At 51.0% G+C, this 22,593-nt stretch overlaps 1 protein-coding gene across 1 annotated transcript in view; it reads right to left on the reverse strand.

The window, feature by feature from the left end:
* LOC120860901 (mothers against decapentaplegic homolog 6) overlaps positions 1-6,954 on the reverse strand; it is a 77,686-nt gene extending 70,732 nt beyond the window's left edge. The window contains exon 1 of the mRNA XM_040236615.1: positions 5,018-6,954. Within this exon, the coding sequence (XP_040092549.1) occupies positions 5,018-5,834 (817 nt within the window). The 5' untranslated portion in view covers positions 5,835-6,954. The remainder of the gene's footprint in view (positions 1-5,017) is intronic.
* Positions 6,955-22,593: the final 15,639 nt, after the last annotated feature.

A 22,593-nucleotide genomic window follows, 5' to 3' on the forward strand; every position in this document is an offset into this window, starting at 1 on the left:
CCGGGATTTAGAATATCAGAGGTTCCCCCCAACTCAACTTCTTCTTTTAACTAATGGGGCAAGTTGGGTAGAGGCAGGTAAAGGGCCCATCCAAAGCCACACAGGAAGGCCGATGTTATTCTACTTCAACTAAACAAAGAGGGAGGCCAGTTCAGGACCAATACCAAGTTACATAAAAAAAAAAAAAAGTTATCATTCACATACCCCAAGATCCAATCTTTTAAAATATACAATCCAGTGGTTCTTAGTACATTCAGAGTTGTGAGACCAACACCACCACCTAATTACAGAACATTTTCATCACCCCAAAAGGAACCCTGCCCCATTCACAGTCATTCATTCCTCCCAATCCCTAAACCTCAGGCAACCACAAATCTACTTTCTATTCTCATGAGTTTGCCTATTCTGGATATTTCACACCAAAGGCTTCCTGTAACATGAGGACTTTTGTATCTGGCTCCCTTCATTTAACATACTGGTTTCCAGGCTCAACCATGCTGTCCTCTCATACTTCATTCTTATTTATGGCTGAATACTATTCCACTGGATGGCTATACCACAATTTGTTTATCCATCTATGAGCCAATGGACATTCGATTGTTTCCACCTTTTGGTTCTTAGGGAATAAATGCTGCTATACACAAACCTCTCACTGGCACCTCCAACACATCGACCCTCCCCACATGGATCTGGGAAAAGGGAGCCCCAGGTCAAGAACTCAGGTGGGACAGAAGGTCTGAAGAGAAAGTGTAAGGTGCCTCCGGGCCCTCCTGTAGGTGCCTCCTGTCAGCACTCCCCTCTTAGAAGCTACCTTAGTACTTAGAAAACTTGTGCTGATTTCCGAATAATAACTTCTGTGCTCTAAACTTCAAGGGGAGCGCTCTTAGGGCTCGACAGGCCCCTTGGAAAGAAATGATCATGGCCAGGAGGAAGGGAGGGAGGGAGGAAGTGGGGGAGGGGAGAGAGAGAAAGATCAGAAACTCCAGCCTCTGCAGCCAGCCAGCCTCAGACATTAACTTCAGGAATCTCCTCCAACTTCCTTCAGAAGTGAGAACAGTCAGCCAGGGGCCGAGCATATCAGAAGGCTAACACTCAGCCCAGTTCAGGTCAGCTCGGCTCAGCCCAGACAAGCCTCTGGTTAGCCCCCAGGGGGTACTGAGCCTTTGGGATCTAGACCCTAACTGCAAAGCCAGAAGAGTTCACAGCCTCTCCCACTGCCTGGTAAGGTTTCAACTGGAGACGTTACCTTCCACCCCATCTGTGCAGCCTAGCATCTTCTTAGGAAAGGTTCACGTGCCTTCCTGGGCCTCCCAGTTTTCACCCTCCGGAGGAGTGGCCTCCCAGGTGCCTGTCCCCTCTACCCCCAGAACCTGAGGGATCAACCCCAAGCTCTGGGGTGGGAGAAGCCGAAAAGAAGCTCTTGGCGCTTTAAGGCCGGCGGAGCCTAATTGCCCAGATTCCCCCGGCAGCCAGATAAACAGCGCAGCCGGCTGGCGCCAGCAAGAGGCAAACTGCACATTATCACCCCTTCCTCACCTCCAAGGAGGAGCTCCGAGGAGCAGGGCGGGCAGGCCGAGGGGCCGCCAGAGGGGCGGGGCGGGGGCTTGGAAGCCCAACTTGAAATTGATCTCATTTCAAAGGGATAATGCCAGGCCAAATAAAAGGAAAACTTTCTAGCCCATTCTAATTCCTACAGTCCTGGCCTGGGAACCCTGTGTTTTCCTAGGCGGCCTCCTCCAGTCGTTCAGAAGTTCTCTCCCTAGCTCTGTCTCTTTCCCTGGCGCAATTTGGATAATAGTAATTTACTGAATATAATTACAGAAAAAAAAAAAAAGTGGTGAAGCAAAGAGCAGGAGATTTATTCCAAAGTTAATGGATACTTTCGGGAGAAAGGAGCTCTATAAACACAGGTTAGAACTGTGATTAAAGTATTTCTCCACATTTCCGTCCACATAGGCACCAAGCTCAGCGAACTGGCTTTTCCTGGGACAGAAAGATACACCAGAAGGAGGGAAAGCCAGGGCTTGAGTCCCACGGGAGCAGGAAGCCCAGGGCAGAGCTAGGTATGGGGGACCCCACTTACTTTCTGAGACAAGCATGAGGGAGAGGGCAGGCCTGTGTAACCTGGAATCCACCCATCGGACCTTAGGGATGCTGTTCGCCCCCTTGCTTTACAGATGAGAAAAGAGGCCCAAAGCAAACTGGCCCCAATGCCCCAAAGCAAGCTGAAGGATGGAGCAGCGCTTGCTCTGAGCAGCAGGGAGTCACACTGCCCAGAGGGGGGCCGCCTGTCACTAGGGATCCCTACTAGGGGGCACTGGGGTGCAAGTGGGGTGTCCCTCAGTTGGCCTGCTGAGTATTCCAGCCTATTCTCTGTGTGTCTGCTGTGTGTGTGGATCTGTCAGTCTGTCTGCTGGCCCCGGTGCCCCAGCCCTCTCCCCCAGGGGCCTGGAAGGAGCAGTCTCCTTATCAGGACGCGCACGGCTGAGCTCCAGCTATGCACCCGCCCAGCTCAGGGAGTCGAGCTGGCGGCCAGGAGGCGGAGGTGGGGTGGGCAGCAAAGAGCACTGCACACCCCCAACCTCCCGCCCGCCAGAACCCCAGTTCTCAGTTCTGGTGGCCTAAGCCATCAGGCAGAGGATGAAGCAAAAGGGTCAATCTGGTGCCCATAGGACACTCGTCCCAGACCAGCAGTCCTCCCAAATCCCCCTGGCATGGCTTGAATGGCGGGCGGGCGGTGGGGGGGGCGGGGGCGGTGCAGCGCTGAGCTAGTGAGGAAGCTGGAGAACAGGCACAGCCCCTGCAACAGCGCCTCCTTCTGGGACAAGGAGAGGAGTCAAGTGCCAATGCTGAGTCTGGAACTTGATGTCAAGAATTTTCTAGAGCCAATCTCACTGACCCACAGGGAGACAGAGAGGGGAGATTACTCCCCCTCCAAGATCAAGTTGTCATACTGGCAGGACAGAGCCTAGGACCAGGTCTGTGGGTCAGAACCAGTCCACTGCAGTTTGCCCTTTAACTTAAAACTGCTCAAGTTCACCAAATTCAAACCAAGACTTACCCAAAAAGTATGGGCAGGGTGGGTCCTGCCTGTTTCCAATCTCTTCATCCGATCTCCTCCCACCCACGCACCTGAACTTGCCTGGCACCTTAACTCTCAGCAGGGCCCCTCCTCCTCCCCTTCAACACTCATCTCCCTTTACCACCCATACTGCAAGGCTCCTAGAGGTGCTCCTGTTACATGCACACCCCAGACGCCCAGCCTGGCCCTACTTCCCCCATCTCTGTCCCTCCGACCCCTACCCAAAGATTCTGTTTCTTGAGGGCATGGATCCTACTCATATTTCCACTCTCCCCACTACATCACCCAGCGTGGTCCCTGGCACAGGGCAAGTGCTCAACAAATATCCCCTAGCAGACTGATGTGGTGAGAAAGAAAATGCCCAGTGGGGCCTTCTGAAAGAGCAGAGGGAACCCCACAAATTCTCTCCCACTAAAAAAAAAAAGGGACCAGGAACAGAGCCACCACAATTAGGTCCCACTCCTCAGAGGCAGGGAGGAGTCAGAGAAGAAAAGTGGGAAAATCCACTTTCAGGGGAAGCTGTCAGAGAGGAACAAGGAACACAAAAGGCCCGCAGTGGGCCACAGATAAGGGACTGACCAAGCCCCTGAGAATCTGGCCTGGAATGACCATATGAGGAGCAGGCAGTCAGATCAACGCTGCCTCTCCCCAGCCCCCTTCAGTGCTCTCTCTTCAGGAACCACTGCTGAAGCATCGTCCTTCCCCTCCAGCCACCACCCCAGACATAAACAAGACACCTGGGACACATCCATGCTTCTAGCCCCGCCCTTCCCTTCCACACTGGGAGTCAGGAGACTTGTGTGATCTGACCCTCTTAAATGCCCCCAGGCTGGGTGTTGTCTCTCCCCAGAAGGGCCAGACTGGAAGAACTCAGGGCCTGCCCAGACCCAACACCCCTGCAGAACACCCCTCTCCCCCCCTTACCCCGAACCCCCCGCCATGCCACCTACGATGCATACACCCAGGCAATGCTACAGGCTAAAATGTGTGATCCCTGTAGTGCAAGGGGAAGGGGGTGAGGATGCAGGAGTCTCCATCTGTCCTCACCTCTGCTCCAGCGTACAGAGCCTGCTCAGGTAAGCAGGACTGGGTAGATCACGTGTACAGAAAATCCCAGGAACAGAACAAAGAAGGGGAGCGGTTCTCAAAGGTACTAAAATAGCCTGCTTCCTTCCCTAGCTACACACCTCCAGGACTCTTGATTCTCTAGAAAAGCTGGACACAGAATTGAGAATGATGATGACAGAAGGCCATGGCATTTGACACCCAAGGGATTCTGGAAACAATCAGAACAAGACGGTGGTCTTCACTCTGAGAAAGGCTACCCTGCCAAAGCTTTGCTCCAAAGTATAGACAGGAACAAGTGGGACATTTACGAAAACCTTTGACTCCAGCCATGAACTGTCTACACCAGAATTTACAACTTGCATCTACTTGGATCCGACAAAGTATAACACAGGTATAGGCATATGCACACAAATGCCTCAGGCCACGGCTCGGACTAGGGGTAAATGCACTGGGGGGTGGGGGGTGTCTTTGGCCTCTCCTGGACCTGCCCTTCTCTCCTACTGTCTACAAAGTTGGGGTCTGCCTTAAGTCCCTGAAGCCGCACAGAGCAAAGTGCAATGAGCACCTTTCTGAGTTTGTTTAGTCGCCAAGTCGTGTCCGACTCTTCGCGACCCCATGGACGGCAGGGCGCCAGTCTGAGTTTGCTGAAGCCTTAGATGAAGCTGCCGTTTGATGTGTGCGCCCACATACCCACTACCCGGTTTTGCTGCCAGGGTGAGGCGCCTCCACTGGGAACTCCCACGCTCCGGGGCACCCGGGGGAACACCCGCAGCTTCGCCCTCCCTCCCGAGAGTCAAGGGGAGACAGAAGGCCACGGAAGGTGGCTGGAGGGGAACCGCGAGGACCCGCCGGACGCGTCGTGCTCACCTGGCCCGCAGAGCCGGCTGAAGTGGTAGGGGTTGCAGCATACGGTGGGGCCGTCGGCGGCGGCGGCGAAGCTGTGGCAGCCGCACAGGGGCTTGAGCTCCACGGCGTGCTGCAGGTCGGGCCAGCGGAAGAGGCGTCCGAGCAGCAGCTGCGGCGGCGCGGGCTGGCCGCCCAGGCGGAGGTCGGCGCGCGGCACCAGCACGCAGCCGCCCGGCACGCCGCCGCGGGACTCCACCGCCTCCAGCAGCGTGTCCAGCGAGCGCTCCTTGAGCCGCTTCAGCAGCGAGTACGTGACCGTCTTGAGTTCCTGCTCCAGCAGCAGCAGCCGCGAGCGGGCTTCGCGACTCCGCCCGCCGCCCTCCGGCTCCTGGGCCGCCCCGACCAGGGGTTCGCCGGCTTCTCGGGGAGCTCCGGCGGCGTCCCGCTCCGAGAAGAGACAGCAGGTCACCGTCTCGCAGTCGCTTTCGGGCAGCCAGCCCTGGCCTCCCGGCTCCCCCACGTCCAGCGAGGAGCCCCCAGAGCCGGCCCCCGGCTCGGACATGGGCCTCGGGGGGCCCCCTGAGCGCCGGCGTCTCCCAGCGCCTTGGGCGCCTCGCTGTCCCACCGCGTCCCGGGGCCGCCGCAGGGCTACCGGGCGGACTTCGGGGCGGCCACAGCCTCCGCCTTCTCGTGCCCTCGCGGCCGGTTCAGCTTGGCTGCCCACGCTCCCATCCTCGTCGCCACCGCCGCCGCCGCTGCCGCCGCCTTCCTCCCGGTCGGGGACCACACGACTTCGCCAAAGTCGCCGCACCAGCCCCGAGCGTTTAGACCTGAACATACGATATCCTTTGGCGCCGGGGGAGGGGGGGGAGGCGGTCTCCGGTTACCGGGGGTCCGTTTCCTCAGCGAGGCGCCGGCTGCGAGGGCCGCAGCCCCACATGAAGCTCTGCCGCCGGGCGCCGTGCAAACCGCGCACAGCCTGTCGTCGAAGGGGCACCGCAAGGCTGCAACATGAGGGAGCTCGCCGGGGCTGGACGGCGGGGAACGCGCGCACGCCGATCCGCAGTCCGCGCCCGGCCCGCGGCTACATGGACCCCGGCGGCCGGGAGGCTCAGCAACTCCAGCCCCGGCGCTTTAGAGGGACTGCAGGCGGCGCGCCGCCAGAAAGACCCCGCATGGGCCGGCGAGCCTTCAAAAGTTGCGCGGCTGGTCCATGAGCACAAAGCACTCGAGCTGAACTCCCCAAATGTGTCTGGAAAGCCCTGCCTTTAAAACCCAAGCGCTTCACTACATGGGTTTTTCCTGCAGGATCCGAAAGGCAGGCTTGTTGATGATACCCTCGGCTTCCTTCTTACTCCCTGCAAAAAGAAAAGGGGGGAAAAAAGGAAAAGAAAGAAAAAGAACCCCAAACAAAACCAAAATCCCTGGAATTGCATGCACGAAAGGCCAACTCTGTCTCAGGTCCCAGGCGCTAGATGCACTTGGAGCGAATTTCTCCTGAACGCGGTGTCAACACATGAGTGGAAACTGTAAAAATCCCAAAGAGCTGCTGGGAATCCTTAATTAAAATGCAATCCACCGAGGCAGAGGTCATAGCCCGCCCCACGCCGCATTCGGACGCCCAGGACGCTGCGGCTGCAGAGGTCGCCCCCCTCCCCCTCCACAAAAAGTGCCTCCCGGTGGCCCCGCGGTCCCGGCGAGGTCTGGCGAGGCAGCGCCCGGCGGCTCTTTCTCTCGGCTCGACTCCCTCGCTCGCTCCCCCACTCGGCTCTCTCTCTCTCTCTTTTTTGTTCTCCTCAAACGCACACTGAGGGCCCCCGGAGGAGCGCCGCGGAGTCATTGGCTGCCTCCCATCATATGCCAGTCTAGACACTTTGGCGGCTCCGCGGCGCTGATTGTTGCGCAAACAAGGTTTCAAGTTTCTTAACTCTTAAAGGAGAACACGTCCCATTGCAGGGCCCGAGGCTCCAAGGGGCCGGCTCCCGGGGCGGGCCGAGCCCCGGCCCCCGCCCCACGCTTGCCCCAGCACCACCCCCCTCCCCCGCCCAGGGCCTGACAGCGCCCACGGCCGGCTCTCTGGCTCGCGTGCGCCGCGGGCACAGATGCGAGCGCGCGCGCGCGCACACACTCACACACACGGTTGCACAAACCACGGGAAGGCTGGCTGCGCGAGAGTTTGGTGGACCCACTGAGAATCGGACGCAAACGGGGCGCTTTGCCTCTCCTTGGCTTGTGCACAAACTTAACCACACGTTGCACTTTAGAACTGGTACAAACCCCTATCCCAGGGAAGGCTAATAAAAATGGGTGTGCGTGTGTGCTTTCCTGGCTTACGTTTTTTGGCAGTAGGGGGCGGCTGATTTGTTGGGGTGGCGGGATCTAACGTGATAGCACGAGGTTTCCACACCCCTGCTCAAAGTCGGGGGTAGTCTGCTGGGCCAGTCGGGTGGCGTGGGATACCTCACGCAGAGGGACTCTAGGCTTGCTCGAGGTAAGGAGTTACGGAGGGTGGGGTGGCGGCTGGGAACGTCTTCTCTCGGGCTCCTTTCGGTCGCCAAGTCTTTCCCTCAGAGCTAGGCGGGCCGCCAGCCGTCCGGGCCCCCTCGAGGCTGGGTGACTTCTCCACCCGCTTTCCTTCTCCAGTTTATTCTCTGCACCACAAAGAGGGATGTGGGTAGGGCTCGTGATTTCCCCAGCGACGTTTCACCATGGAAATGGGGGTGGGTTGGGGGCCAGATCCCTTCTGATCCCGGGCAAGCTGGTGGGGGCGCGGTGGCAGCAGCGGACCGCCCGGCGCGGGAAGGGTTAAGGCCGCTCTTGCCCCTGGAGCCGGCGCGGCGGGGTACCTCCTCGGGCGCGCTCTCTCGTCCGAGGGTGGCAAAAGTTCAAGCTTGTAAAGTCGGGATTGGCCCCGCGCGGAGGGAAAAAAGGCTTGGTCCCCCCTCCCTCTCCGGGCGCGGCGCCGATTGGCCCGGCCACGGGGCGGGCGCCGCCCTCTCCCGGGCGCGCGGCGGCACCGCCCCCGGCGTGGCGCCCCGCCCCTTTCCGGGCAAGAGCCCGGCCCAGCACTGAATGAAATAAATTCCGCTACTCTCATTGGCCCGAGGCTGGGCGCCATTCCCCCGCGGGGGCGAAGGGGGCGCTGGCGCGGTTCTGGTGTGGGTTCCCACGTGTGGGGCTGGCCTTGTGAGGCAGCCGCACTGCGAGTCCTGGGGGCCGCCCCGACTTAAGTGTGCGCTGGGGGAAGGGCATTGTTTGCTGGATGGGCTCACCCTTTGCTGAGCTTTACCTGGACCAGGTACTGTTAAGTCTGCGCCCTCTGGGAGAGGCGGTTACTCTGGCGAATGGAGGGTCGGGCTTAGAAGCTTCCTCACCCGCATCCCCTTCTGCGTTAGCCAAGACAGAATAGCTGTCTTGGCCTCATTTTCTCGTTTGAAAAACGGAGATGATGATGCCTGTCCTGCGTTTTCACGGGACCATGAAGCCCCTATGAGATAAGTGCATGGAAAGTGTACAAATCGCAAGCAAACAGGGTGAATTTTCACAAGTGAACAAAACACCAGTGTAAGGAATACGGAGAGGACAACGGACCTTGAGGCCTCTTTTCAGTCACTTCTGTCCCCTGGGGAAATTAGTGCGTCTTAAAAATAGGAGGAGAAATTTAATGTAAAGTGTTTTATCAGGGTATCCACTGGTTTGGCTGTGGATTATAATAGCTTGCGCTTACTGTGGGCAAGGCCATCTTTCAAGCATTACAGAGATTTTAGTCATTCTCACAACAGCCCTGGTAGATACTATTACCTCCATTTCACAGGTAAGTAAACTGAGGAAGAGGAATTAATCATTGACATGAAGATAGTCTTCAAAGTGCTAAAATAATGCTAATACCACAGAGGCATCAGCTGGTATGTGCACTCACCCTAACAGCAAGGAAGTGATGTGGGTCTGTGTTGCCAGAGCATATCCTTGAGGACAGTGCTTTTCAAACTGGTCCATTGGACCTGCTGAATCAAAGCATTGTGGGGTAAGGCCCCAGACTCCATTTAACACTTTTGGGATAGACATAGTTGTTAACCATTAACTTGTAGTTAAGGACACTGAGGCACAAAGACCTAATAACTTGTACAAGCTCGTATTTAGTGGCAGAGGCTGGATTTCAACCCAGCCAGTTTGGGGGAAGGGGTGTATGTGACGGGAAGCTAAAGGGAAAGGACAGCAAGCAGACAGATTACCCCTCAGGGCTTCCACAAATGCTCAACACCTACCCCTGGAGTCAAACCATGTCTCCTTCCCCCTCCATTCCCCAATTCCTCCCTGAGGTACCAGGACATTCCTTTCTGAAGGGTTCCTGGGGGAGCACCCTGAGGGATGTCAGGTCTGTGTCTGGGGCCTCAGACCAAGGAAAGACTGAAACAGTAACCTCCCTGGGGAGGGCTGCCTTCTTTCCTGAGCAGTAATTTGGACAGAGTTTGCCTTCTGCTCACCCAGAGATGAGGCATTGGGGGTGGGGTGCCTTTAGGTGCCAGCTAGATGACCCCTGAAGAGCACGGAAACCAGAGTGTGGTAGGCCTGAGTTCAGGACTGATCCTGCTTAACCTCCCTCGGCTCTATAAGCCTTGGGGTGGGAACAGGAATCGTGTAACAGATGGTAACCAAAGTTCAATGACATGAGGTCCCAGAGGCATCCCTCATTCCAGGAAGACCACGTCTCAATAGCAATAATATCAGGAAGGGAAGGATGGTGACAGTCAGCCCCCTTGTCCTTGGATTTCCAGAGCCCATCCAGCCTGGCCTGTGGCTGCCTGCGTTGTGACCACTAGAGGGTGCGTGTGGCAGTGCCCAGAGGGCAGGGCCTCAGAGCTTCAGCCTTAGGTGGTGGCTGTTCAGTTGCTAAGTTGTGTCCAACTCTGCAACCCCGTGGGCTGTTGCAGCACACCAGGCTCCTCTGTCCTCCACTTGTCTCCAGAATTTGCTCAAATTAATGTCCATTGAGTTGGTGAAGCTATCTAACTATCTCGTCCTCTGTCACCCCGTTCTCCTTTTGCCTTCAAGCTTTCCCAGCATCAGGGTCTTTTTCAATGAGCCGGCTCTTCCCGTCAGGTGGCCAAAGTACTGGAGCTTCAGCATCAGTCCTCCCAATGAATCTTCAGGGTTGATTTCCTTTAGGATTGACTGGTTTGATCTTGCTTTCTCAAGAGTCTTCTCCAGCAGCCTAAGGACACCTTTCTAAACCACCCCTCTGGAGAACAAGCTCAAATTTCCTGGGGGTACGGGAAGGGAGAAATGTAGGGTCCTAGCTGCTGCTCCCCAGGTTTCCACAGTCAGGTTACTCACAAAGTAACTCACAAAGAAGTAACTCTGACCCCTCAGATTCAAATCTGCTCCTTCCCTGTTGTTCTAATATTCCCCCAAAGTACCCTGTGTTTTCTCACAGTTAATAAACCCATATGACCTGATGACAGTTCTCCTCTGTCTCTGGAATGTAAGTGTCATGTGGTTAGAGATGGGGAAACTGTCAGGCACAGGCCACCCACAGCCCCACTGAGCGAGTCAGAAACAGGCCATTTGATGCCCCTCTGTCTACCCTCGGGCTTCCCTGGTGGCTCAGACGGTAAAGCATCTGCCTGCAATGCGGGAGACCCGGGTTCGATTGCTGGGTCGGAAAGATCCCCTGGAGAAGGAAATGGCAACCCACTCCAGTACTTTTGCCTGGAAAATTCCATGGATGGAGGAACCTGGTAGGCTGCAGTCCATGGGGTCCCAAAGAGTCAGACACAACTGAATGACTTCACTCTCACTCTCACTCTGTCTGTACCATCAGAGAAGCTAATTCACACAAGACTTACCCCATTTCTTCTCCCCAGTCCTTAGCATAACACCTGTCACATAGTGGGCATTTATCTGTGACATGCTTCGTTTAAAACCCCTTGTTTCACCAAGCTCCATGCTCATGATCATCTGGACCAAACACTTATTTGCACTATCTCATCAAATCCCCCCAGATTTTGTTCCTGTTCTTACAAAATCATTTTTAAAGCAAACAAAGAGGTTAAGTAATTTGTCTTTGGTCACACAACCAACAAGTGACAGAGATGGGACTTGAACCCAGGGCTGCTTGAGTTGAGTGTTCTCCTTCTTAGTATCTGGCCCTAAAAAAGGAAACACAGTCTTTTGGCTTTGGGATGTTTCCATGCCTCTGCATGCTAAGTCGCTTCTCTGTGTGTGACTCTTTGCGACCCTATAGACCATAGCCCACCAGGCTCCTCTGTCCAAGGGATTTTCCAGGCAAGAATACTGGAGTGGGTTGCCATGCCTCCTCCAGGGGATCTTCCCAACCCAGGGATCGAACCTGCAACTTTTATGTCTCGTGCATTGGCAAGCGGGTTCTTTACCACTAGCGCCACCTGGGAAGCCCGGATGTTTCCACATTAGCTAGGAATTCACAAGGCATGAAAGAGCAGAAAGAATACAAGGCAGAACTTGGTGGTGGGAAGAGCCAGGCTCTAGGGGCTACTGCTTATGAACAGAGGCATCATTGACAGAGTCTGGCTGCCTCTTGCTATGGTGAGATGGACTGGCAGGGAGACTGAGTCATCCCAGCCCACTGCACAGAAAACTAATGGATAAATCAAGGCTTCCCTTATTAATTCTCAGGAAAACAACTATAGGCCCAACAACAACTGGCTAAGTGGTATCATCTGCCCATTTAGAAGGTTAAATCTCGTTGGTCAATGTGGTCCCAAGTGGGAGAGCCTGGGTAGCCTTTGGGGATGGATAACCCTCCGGAGACTTTCATGAATGCTGCAGACCCTTTCTGTCTTGAAGAATGCACACAGGCATGTATTCACCCACATGACATATACTCATCTAGTTCCTATTGGGGGCCAGGCCATGTTCCCAGTGCTGGGGATACTTCAGTAAGCAAAACACAAAAATTCCTGAACTCAAGGAGTCCAGTGGGAGGACAGACAGACCATAAACAAAATAATCGTATCCAGCATCTTGGAAGATAAATGTGCCAATGTTAAAAAGAAGAAGAGACAAATGCCAGGAGAAAGTGGATGTGGTTCAGAGAAAGTGGTCAGGGGATACTTCTCTGGGAAGGTAGCATTTGAGCAAGGTCTTGATGGTGACACTGTCTGACACTATCTGGGAGATGAATGTTGCTCAGAAAACAGCAAATGCAAAGGCCCTGAGGTGGGAGTGTGCCTTGCATATCCCAGGACCATCAAAGAGGTCATGAGATGAGACAAGTACTGTGGGGGGTAGGGGGCAGAGGGTACCTGGGCCATTGGTGGGTCTTTGGCTTGTCCTGTGAGCTGGGAGCCCCTGGAGGTTCTGAGAGGAGGGCCATGATCTGCCTGCTGTTTGACTGGCTCCCCCTAGTTGCCACATGGAGAATAGATGGCAGGGCAGAGATTGCGGCCTGGTGGGAGACGGTTGCAGAGGCCCAAGAGAGGCCATGCTGGCATGGGGAGGAAAGGTCAGATCCTGGACATATCTGAAGATAGAACCAGTGTGACTTGCTGTTACACAGACTTGAGAGTGCGAGAGAACATCTGAACCGTGTAGACACCTTACTGACACTTATTTAATTTTAAAAATCAGTTCACCACTTTTATTTAGCCTTGTCACAAGCAGTAATAGCCATGGCATCACAAATGTGCCAGTTAAATTTATGACTTTAAGATAAATACATAAAGGGACTTCCCTGGTGGTTCAGTGGCTAAGATGCTACGCTCCCAATGCTGAGGGCCTGGGTTTGATCCCTGGTCAGGGAACTAGTCCCACATCCCACAGCTGAGAGTTCACATGCCACAGCTAAAAACTGGGTCAGCCAAATTTAAATTAAAAAAAAATATATATATATATATATATATAGGGGCTTCCCTGGTGGCTCAGTAGTAAAGAATCTACCTGCCAATGCAAGAGACAGGTTCGATTCCTGGTCCAGGAAGATTCCACACGCCACAGAGCAGCCAAGTCCGTGTACTACAGCTACTCAGCCTGTGCTCCAGAGCCTGGAGGTGCAACTACTGAGCCCACATGCCACAGCCACTGAAGCCCATGTGTCCTAGAGCCTGTGGTTCACAGTAAGAGAAGCCGCTGCAAGTCCACGCACCACAACTAGAGAAAAGCATGCACAGCCCCAAAGAGCACAGCCAAAAATAAATAAATTTTAAAAATAATAATAATGAAACAAATATGTAAAATCAGGAATCCCTAGGAGTCCAGTGGTAAGGGCTCCATGCTCTCATTGCTGAGGGCCCAGTTTCATTCCCTGGTTGGGGAACTAATATCCCACAAGCTGCACGGTGTGACCAAACAAAATTTTAAAATAAAGCATTTCTTACAAAATAAATACATATATATATAGCACATTAAAAAATAGGTGGTTTATCTGTGTATCACCTGAATTATCCTAATAACCATCTGAATACATGCAATGTTGGGAACGCTGGTTTAATGAATTCCTAATTTCACCTACTTTTAGGCTTTTTTGTTTGCTCACATCTTACTTTCTCTCAGAAGGACTTTTCCCGGTCCTGTCTACAATTATGGAACCTATTATTACCACAGCTTCTATGAATCAAATGCTGACTTTACCATTACCACTCCAGGCAGCCTATGCTTGGGCACCACGGGGTAATGGTTCTTAACCATCATTTTGTTGAACCAAACAGACCTGGGTTCAAACCCTGTTCAGTTACCTCTCAGTTGTGTGACCATAGGCAACCTCCTTAACTTCCTAAAACAAACCCCAATTGGGTGCTATTATTATTCCCAGATTAGAGACTACACACGGGGAGCCTGACACTTAACTGGTAATAATAATATTGGGAGGTTGTTTTGAAGATTCAAAGGCTTAGTCCAGTGTCTGGCACCTAATAGGTGCTCAGCACTTGGGAGATGTTGTCTTCCCAAGTAGCGCAGTGGTAAAGAATCGCCTGCCAATGCAGAAGGTGCAAGAGATGCAGGTTTGATCCCTGGGTGGGAAGTATCCCGTGGAGAAGAAAACAGCATCCCACTCCAGTATTCTTGCCTGGGAAATCCCATGGACAGAGCCTGGTGGGCTGCAGTCCATGGGGTCTCAAAGAGTCAGACATAACCCGGCGACTGAGCATGCACATTAGCTAAATAAGCAAGGAGTTAGTTGTTTTATTTAACCTCTGGGAGACTCAATTTCCTCATCGATAAAATGGGCCTGCTTGACTGGCAGGAATAAAGTCTTGGCACCCTGTGGAACTCAGCAGCTCCTGGGAACCTAGAGAAACTGCCCTTCCCAATGCTGCTGGTCACACCCCTTGCGCTGCCCTTAACCCTCCACTATCTAAATAGTCTAAACAGCTCAGAACAGGACAGGGAGGAGAGCCAGAGGAGATTCTAGAACCAGAAAAAGAGTGATTTGTCCAAGATCACAGGGCCGCTTGGAGGGAGTCAGAGGTTGACCTGAGGTTTTCTAGCTCCCAGGGCTCTTTGCCCCTTATCCCGGTGCCTAAGGCTTCTCACCCTAACTGTGCAGTGTATACAGAACAGGAGATAAAAGGGCAGCCTTGGGGTCAGACTGCCTGGTTTTAATCTTGGCTCTGGTGCTTACAGGGTGGCCTCGGTCACTTTACCTATCCTCTCCAAGTTTCAGTTTCCTCATCTGTAATATGGATTTAATAATAATAGTACCTATCCTGTAGGATCATTGTATTGATTGATATATACGCAAAGCATTTAGAGCTGCTACTGTTATTTTGCTCCTTGTGAGTATCATGTGAAAGTGAGGTCGCTCAGTCGTGTCCGACTCCTTACGACCCGTGGACTGTAGCCCACTAAGCTCCTCCGTCCAGGGGATTCTCCAGGCAAGAATACTGGAGTGGGTTGCCATTTCCTTCTCCAGGGGATCTTCCCTACCCAGGGATGGAACCCAGGTCTCCCGCATTTCAGGCAGACGCTTTAACCTCTGAGCCACCGGGGAAGCCCTTTGCCCTGAACATTATCAGGCTTCAGAAATACCAGGTGAATGAATGAACAGAGGCGTGTATAAGTGAAGCCTTCATCAGCAACAGTCCCCTGGTTGTTAAGAGGGCCAGAGGTAGTTACACAGAGACCTGGGTGAGGACTGTAGCTTCGCTGCAGTGAAACTGGATTGCTTTCATCCATCCTTCTCAAACTAGTTGAATCCCTCGAAGTCAAAGGATTTTTCTGAAGGGCTAATTTGACTCAAAGAGGTTGGAGAAATTTACTTTTATATTATATTTGCAATGTATCCCATTTTACTATTAAAGAAGCTAACCTAGATGTATCAGGGAATAGTATGCAAAATAGAGGGGTTTTTTTTTTTCTTCGAACAGAGATGAGAGATTCCTAAAGAATGTCACAATCACTGTGAGCAGCACTGGACTATGACCCCAGACCTGACCCCCAGCCTGAGCCCAGGCCTCCTGGTGGAGGAAGCTCACTCCCCTTAGCCTTCAGCCAAATACAGGAGCCCTCGTCTCAGAGACAACGCCTGGGAACAGGGCTCATTTGAGTTCTTGACTATAATTCAGGGACTTGTTTCTATAGGGCCCTTGCTATGGGTCAAAGGCCTTTAGTGCAAGGAGCCTGCCCCTCAGGGACTGGGAGATTACTGGATAGTCCTTGTTATTCAATCATTCCTCCACACCCCAGCCAGAAAAAGGTTTCAAGCATTTCTCTCTCATCATGAGGCTCCCAGACTGAGAACCATTCAAGCCCCATGACCCGGAAGGGCAAACAGTCACTTCCCAGCCCAATTAGGTGTAGGTCCCCTCTCATCTCCGCTCCCATCACGTGGACCCTGAACAAGAGAAGGCCCGCGCCCCAGAACACCCTAAAGGTCCCCTGTTTCCTGTCAACTGACACCCAGCCTTTGCACAGGCTGGTTCACCTGCCTGCAATGCTCTTCCTTCTTTTCCGCCAGTTTTTTCCTCTCTCTCCCGAGAGACAGGCCTGTGGCTGCCTCCCTTTCGCTCTCCTGGCATCTGTACAGCCCTCCTTCCCAGGAACAAAAGTGATTGTCCCAATCTGAGAGGCCCCCAAGAGCAAAGCGTGAATGCTCCTCCCCTCTGTACCCCTAGCACAGCACCCAGGAGGTGCTCCCAAAACTGGGGAGAAGGAATTTAATGTAGATAAATATGCCCACTTTCACCTCGCCATGGAAGCTGTCCCAACTTCCCCTCCCTCACAGGATTCCTTGGTGGCTCAGTGGTAAAGCATCTGCCTGCCAGTGCAGGAGACACAGGTTTGATCCTTGGTTTGGGTCAATCCCCTGGAGAAGGAAATGGCAACCCACTCCAGTATTCTTGCCTGGAAAATCACCATGGACAGAGGAGCCTGGCGGGCTACAGTCCATGGGGTTGCAATGAGTTGAGAATGACTTAGCAACTAAACAACAACCCCTCCCTCACAGTGCCCGCACCTCTTGATGCTGTGATTCCATTTTATATGCAGACATACACATGTGCTTGCACATAGTGAAATAATGTATACATACAGTTATTTAATGCACAATTGGAAGAGTGGGAGTTATGCTCCATAAGGTGACTTTATAACAAAGAGATTGGAAACAAGGTTATCAATAAAGGATCTAGTTAAGTCAATTACTGTATATCATCCAGCTATTGAAAAAGAATGAGGCAGCCCTCAGTATAAAAAGATCAAGATATTAAGTAACTGAAAACAAACAACTCAATGAAAAAATGGTCAGAAGACCTAAATATACATTTCACTGAAGAAATCATCCAGATGGCCAACCGTCACAGGAAAAAATGCTCAACGTTGTTAAGTTATTAGAGAAATGCAAATCAAAACCACACAGTCTGTATCAAAAAACCAATATCAATCAAATGGTTTTCATCAAAAAATCTATGAATAATAAATGTTGGAGAGAGTGTGGAGAAAAGGAAGTCTGTCCTACACTGTTGGTGGGAATGTAAATGGGTACTGACACTACAGAGAACAGTATGGAGGTTCCTTAAAAAACTAAAAGTGGAACTGCTGTATAATCCAGCAATCCCATTCCTGGGCATATATTTGGAAAAGATGAAAACTCTAATTTGAAAAATTCATGCACCCCAGTGTTCTTAGCAGTACTATTTACAATAGCCAAGACATGGAAGCAATCCAACTAGAGAGTAGCCTCTGCTTGCCGTAACTAGAGAAGAGCCCCCGCAGCAACAAAGACCCAAATAAATAACATTTAAAAAAAATAAGAAGAGATAGAAGAACTGACCACAGTGGGAGAGGGCACCCTGTCTGGCTTCCTGTCCGCATATCGTCTCTTCTCAGCTAGACCAGGACACACTCGTTGCTTTTGTTTACTTCCCAGAGCTTGGTGTACAGAGGGTGTGTAATAAACATTTCTTGCCTCAGTCCCCACTAGCACTCACTGTGCTCTAGGAAGGGCTGGGGGACACAATGGTCAGCAACTTCCAAGACCCAGGACCCTGCACAGGGCTGCCTTGTGACTTCCACGGTCCCTAGACACTTTTGTCTTCATGGGTACCTTCTTCCATAAAAAAAATTATTTATTTTACAAGTGTTTTGGCATTATGTAATTGACATTACATTTGACAAATGTAATCCAGGCTGGATTCATCATTGTATGTTTATCGTTATTACTTCTTTTCTTCTGATTTCAAACAAAATGAAAACTAAAACATTTTCTAGGCCCCTTAAAATTACCATGGGCCCTAGGCACCATGTCTGCCATGCCTAATGGGTAAGTGGGCCTGTGCCCTGGGCATGGCCGGTGTTCAGTAATCAGGCACTGCTTCCAGGAGCAGCCTGGCCAGGGAAATGCAGATGGCCTTTGGAACCCTAAAGGCCTGGGTGTGATCCCAGCTCCAGTCCCTACCTACTGAGGCTCTGAAGGCAATCACTAAGGTTTCCTGAGTTCAGCTTCCTTCCTGCTGAAATACAATGTTGCCATGAGGATTAGAAATATAACAGAAGATGCTTAATAAATGTCCAATATTATTAGTTGATTTGTCTTCAGGAGGGAGTGGGTGCCCGAAGGTAGCCCAGGGACGTGGTTGGCTTGGATGACACCAACCACAGTCAGAAGTCCTGGCCCCTTCAGGAGAGGCAGAAGGGAGGTGGTGGGAGGACATGCATTTACCTGGTTTTAATTATACTCTTAGTATATAAACCCTTATATATGGATATAATCTTTTATATAAGTATATTCATAGACTTTTAGACATATAAAAGATTATATATAGGTGTATATACTGAGTATAAATATATAAGAATATAAATATATATACTAAGTATATATACATTATATACTTATATACAGTATCTATGAAGCTATATACTCAGTATATATCTGGAGCAGATAAAGATTAAAATTCAGAGCCAGCCTCTGCTCAGGGGTTCTCGGCCTTCACTGTGCATTGAAATCACCTAGGAGCTTAAAAATTACTAAAGCTCTACCCCTACCCCAGACCAATCAAATCAGAATATCTAATGGGGGGCTGAGTATGTGGGGTTCTTTTTAAGCTCCCCCAGGTGATTCTAATTTGAAGCAAGGCTGAGCATCCCGGTGGCCATTCCTGTGGATGGAAGGAGTAAGCTGTCTTAACCAGCAGACAACTCACCCCTACAACATCTAAGACCATGAACTCTTAAGTGGCTGCCAGAGGTAGACTGAAAGTGGGGTGAAAGTAACTTGTAGGAGGCCCTTCCAAGGCCCTGCACCCATCAGAGTATTCTTTTTCTCTGGGCCAGCCTCCCAAATTGCATAGATTCAGACAGCACCCAGCCTAGAACCACCCCTGTGGATGCCTCTTTCGCCCAGAACCTTGCTGGGTCCTGAGACAAGGGACCAGAACATGCCCCCATCTGGCAGGGCGGGTAATAAAGAAGACGGGGACCTACCCCCGCAAGCACTAAGTAGGTTTCTCCAGGGTGGGCTGCAGACCTATTCCACTTGAGGCTGCTGCTGCTGAGTTCAGTTGTGTCCGATTCTGTGCAACCCCATGGACTGCAGCCCACAAGGCTCCTCTGTCCATGGGATTCTCCAGGCAAGAATAGTGGATGGGTTAGCCATGCCCTCCTCCAGGGGATCTTCTCAACCCAGGGATTGAACCCGGGTCTCCTGCATTGCAGGCAGATTCTTTGCCACTGAGCCACCAGGGACGTCCCCTCTACTTGAGGACCTGAGTGCTATTCATCTGCACTCCTGAGCCACTCAAGATCTACTGAATTGGCATTTCTGGATTAGGCCAGAGGCCGCATCTGTCACTCTCCAGAGGGAATTCTCATGCACAGGTACATTTCTGAATCAAGAGAGGACCCATAGTCCATGTCTTGATTCAGGAGGAGGCTACATAGTGTACACACAGGTAAAAAAAAAAAAAAAAAAAAAAAACCTTCAAGGTTTACATTTAATATGTGTACTTTATGTGCTCAACCTAAAAGCAAAAACAAAAGAGAACCAACTAACTATGTGTCTGGAGCTTTAGGAAGGAGAATCAGGGAGGCTGTCTGGAAGAGGGGCTCTTTGAGCTAGGTCTAGGACAGGGAAAGAACAGGGGACAGAGCAGAGGGAGCTGGGAGGTTCACTGGGGAAGAGACTCTTGCGGCCATAGCAGTGGGGGAGGCAGGTAGGAACAGGAAAATGGTTGTTTTTGAGGCCTTTTCAGGTAACTGCCTCATCCTCACCCAGCAACAGGGTGTCCTCAGAGGCCCACAGGCTGCTGTGGTCAGCATAGGTAGCCCATGTAAACTCCCAACTTGCTTCCAAGAGCATCCAGGTCATTCTCCAACAAGACAGCATTGTTTGGGGTTCCAACGCAGGGCAAAAAAAACAGAGAGCTCAATTGTCCCTGTCATAATGGGTATATAATTTATAATAATGTCAGCTATTAAAGGATTTTTAGTAATTAACTGACAGTGGTGTGCTATTTCACTGCATTTTTGCCTGCCATAATGATCTTGAACTTTACAAGACAGTTTTGAACTTGCTCAAAATAAGTCCCGAATACAAAAAAGGGCAGGGTCATCCCAAATAAGGGGTAAAAGATGTTGGACAAAATGGGGCTGTTCTCCTCCCAAAAAGAAGGTGAGCTGTGCAAAAGCAGGAGGATCGCAGGCCCACTGTCTTCCCAGGGAGCTACATAACCAGTCAGACGCCTGGCCAGAGCGGCAACCAAAGCAAGTCAGCTGTTTCAGAGCAGTGTATTAAGCTGCATTCTTTTTAATACACTTTGTTTGCATGATACACAGCTAAGAATATTTTTCGCAGGACTTCCCTGGTGGCCCAGTGGTTAAGAGTCCACAGTCCCAATGCAAGGGGGACAGATTCAATCCCTGGTCAGGAAACTACAATACTGCATACTGTGGCCAATAAAAAATGTTTTTAATATATTTTTAAATTTTTTTAAAAAAGAATATTTTTCTCTTCCCCAGAGAAATATACTTCTACTCCATGATTCTCTTGGTATATTTTTTGCTCTTTCTTGACTTTTAACAAAATAAAAGAAATATTTCTTTCTCCTCTTAATTCTGCTAAGAAAAAAGACTGAAACAGCCAACATAAGCCCAGTGATAAATAGTAACGGACAGAGTGCTGGAGAGGCATCAGGGAGTGGTGGGGTCTGTGGGAAACTGATGCACTCAGGCCCAGTGTGAATGAGAATCTACTATTTCACTCCAGACAATCAGGACTGCAGGCTCCTAGCAGAGACTGCTAAGTGCCAATGGCAACCCCAATTCTTTTTCTTTCTTTTTAATAGCAGAAAGATGATTTATTTTCAGCTGGGAAAATTTTATCCTGGGAGAAAAGGACTACTTTGGCTTGAGCACAGTCAGATGACCATCTGTATCCTCCCTTGCCCTTGGTATAGCCATGCAACTATCGAGACAATAAGCTGTAAGGAGACGCGTTGTGCAGAAATTCTGGGAAGGCTGCATAAACAGAGTTGGCTCATCTGGAGTCCCCCTATTTGACTTCAGCTTTTCTTCTCTGGCCTAGAATGTGAATGTGATGGCTGGAACCCTGGAAGCCATCACAGACTGTGAAGCAGCCTTTGCAAATGGGAGCTGTACACTGAAGACAACAGAACAGGGAAGCCTAAGCCCCTGATGGCTTTTTGAATCTACCTACCCAGGCCTGAGCTGCCAGTTTATCTCCTGGCTCCTTTTATATGAGAAAGAAACATGTATCTTATTTAAACTACTGTTATTTTGACATTTTCTGTTATAATCTGCCCAATCTAATTCTAATTAATACAGCTGGGCTCACTATCACAATAGTTCAACTTTTCAAATTTAGCCAGATTATATGAACTTGTATATGACATAGTTTGATGTCATACATGTTGGAAACTTTATATAATTATTTAAAATACTGAACATGCCAAACAAATTATGTCTGAACTGCATTCAACCCAAGACCCACTCTGGACTATACCATCGATGATAGGTATTAAGACTTGATAAATAGTCATTTCTCTCTTCTGGGAAGATAGTAGGATTGTGCTTCTCCACCCAGTTGAACTCAAATGTGTCCATGTGACTTGCTTTGGCCAATAAAATATGAGAAGAAGTGTTGTGCAATACTTCTAGGCAGGTGATTTAAGAGCCAGTGTGTGGCTTGCCATGTTCTCTTTTCCCTGCCGCTGTCATTATGGAAATATATCAATGTGGAACTTCCTACAGCTGGACGGTTGAGTGACTTTGAAGAACAGAGCAGCCTGATAACTCATCAGGTAGTACCTAAACATGGTTATAGTAAAGCCACTGGGATTGGGGGGATATTTGTTACCACAGCATTATCTAGTTTATCCTAACTCATTTGCCCTGTGATAACCCAGGATAATTCCCCATCTCCAGGTCATCTGATTAGCAACCTTAATTCTACCAACAATCTGAATTCCCCTCTGCCACGTGACCTAACACAGTCACAGGTTCCAGTGACTAGGATACACAGTTGAGGGTTCCAGAGATTAGGACACAGACATCTTTGGAGGGGGGAGCATTATTCTGTTTACCACCCCCTCTCCCGCCCCAGGAGCAATAGTATCAGCAGTATTTATTGAGCACTTACCACGCACCTGCCAGTGTGCCTAGTGCTTCTTTTCCTGAACAATCTCATCCGTTCTTCACAACCCTAGGAGGATAGTTCTGCTGCTGCTGCTGCTAAGTCGCGTCAGTCATGTCCGACTCTGCGACCCCATAGACGGCAGCCCACCAGGCTCCCCCATCCCTGGGATTCCCACTGGAGTGGGTTGCCATTTCCTTCACCAATGCATGAAAGTGAAAAGTGAAAGTGAAGTCGCTCAGTCGTGTCCGACCCTCAGCGACCCCATGGACTGCAGCCCACCAGGCTCCTCCATCCATGGGATTTTCCAGGCAAGAGTACTGGAGTGGGATGCTATTGCCTTCTCCAATAGTTCTCCTAGTGTTCTCATTTTACAAAGAAGTCAAGCAATTCCCCAAGTCTACCCAGAGAGTAAGGGCTGGATGTTGGAATTTGAACTCAAGGCTGTCCAACTGAAGCCAGGGTCCCACCCACATGCTGCATCCTGAGAAGCCACCAGATCTGTTCAACTAGATGTCACCTCTCCTCTGTGCTTCCC

This window comes from Oryx dammah, unplaced genomic scaffold (genome assembly GCF_014754425.2).
Source record: "Oryx dammah isolate SB20612 unplaced genomic scaffold, SCBI_Odam_1.1 HiC_scaffold_11209, whole genome shotgun sequence".
NCBI lineage: Eukaryota > Metazoa > Chordata > Mammalia > Artiodactyla > Bovidae > Oryx > Oryx dammah.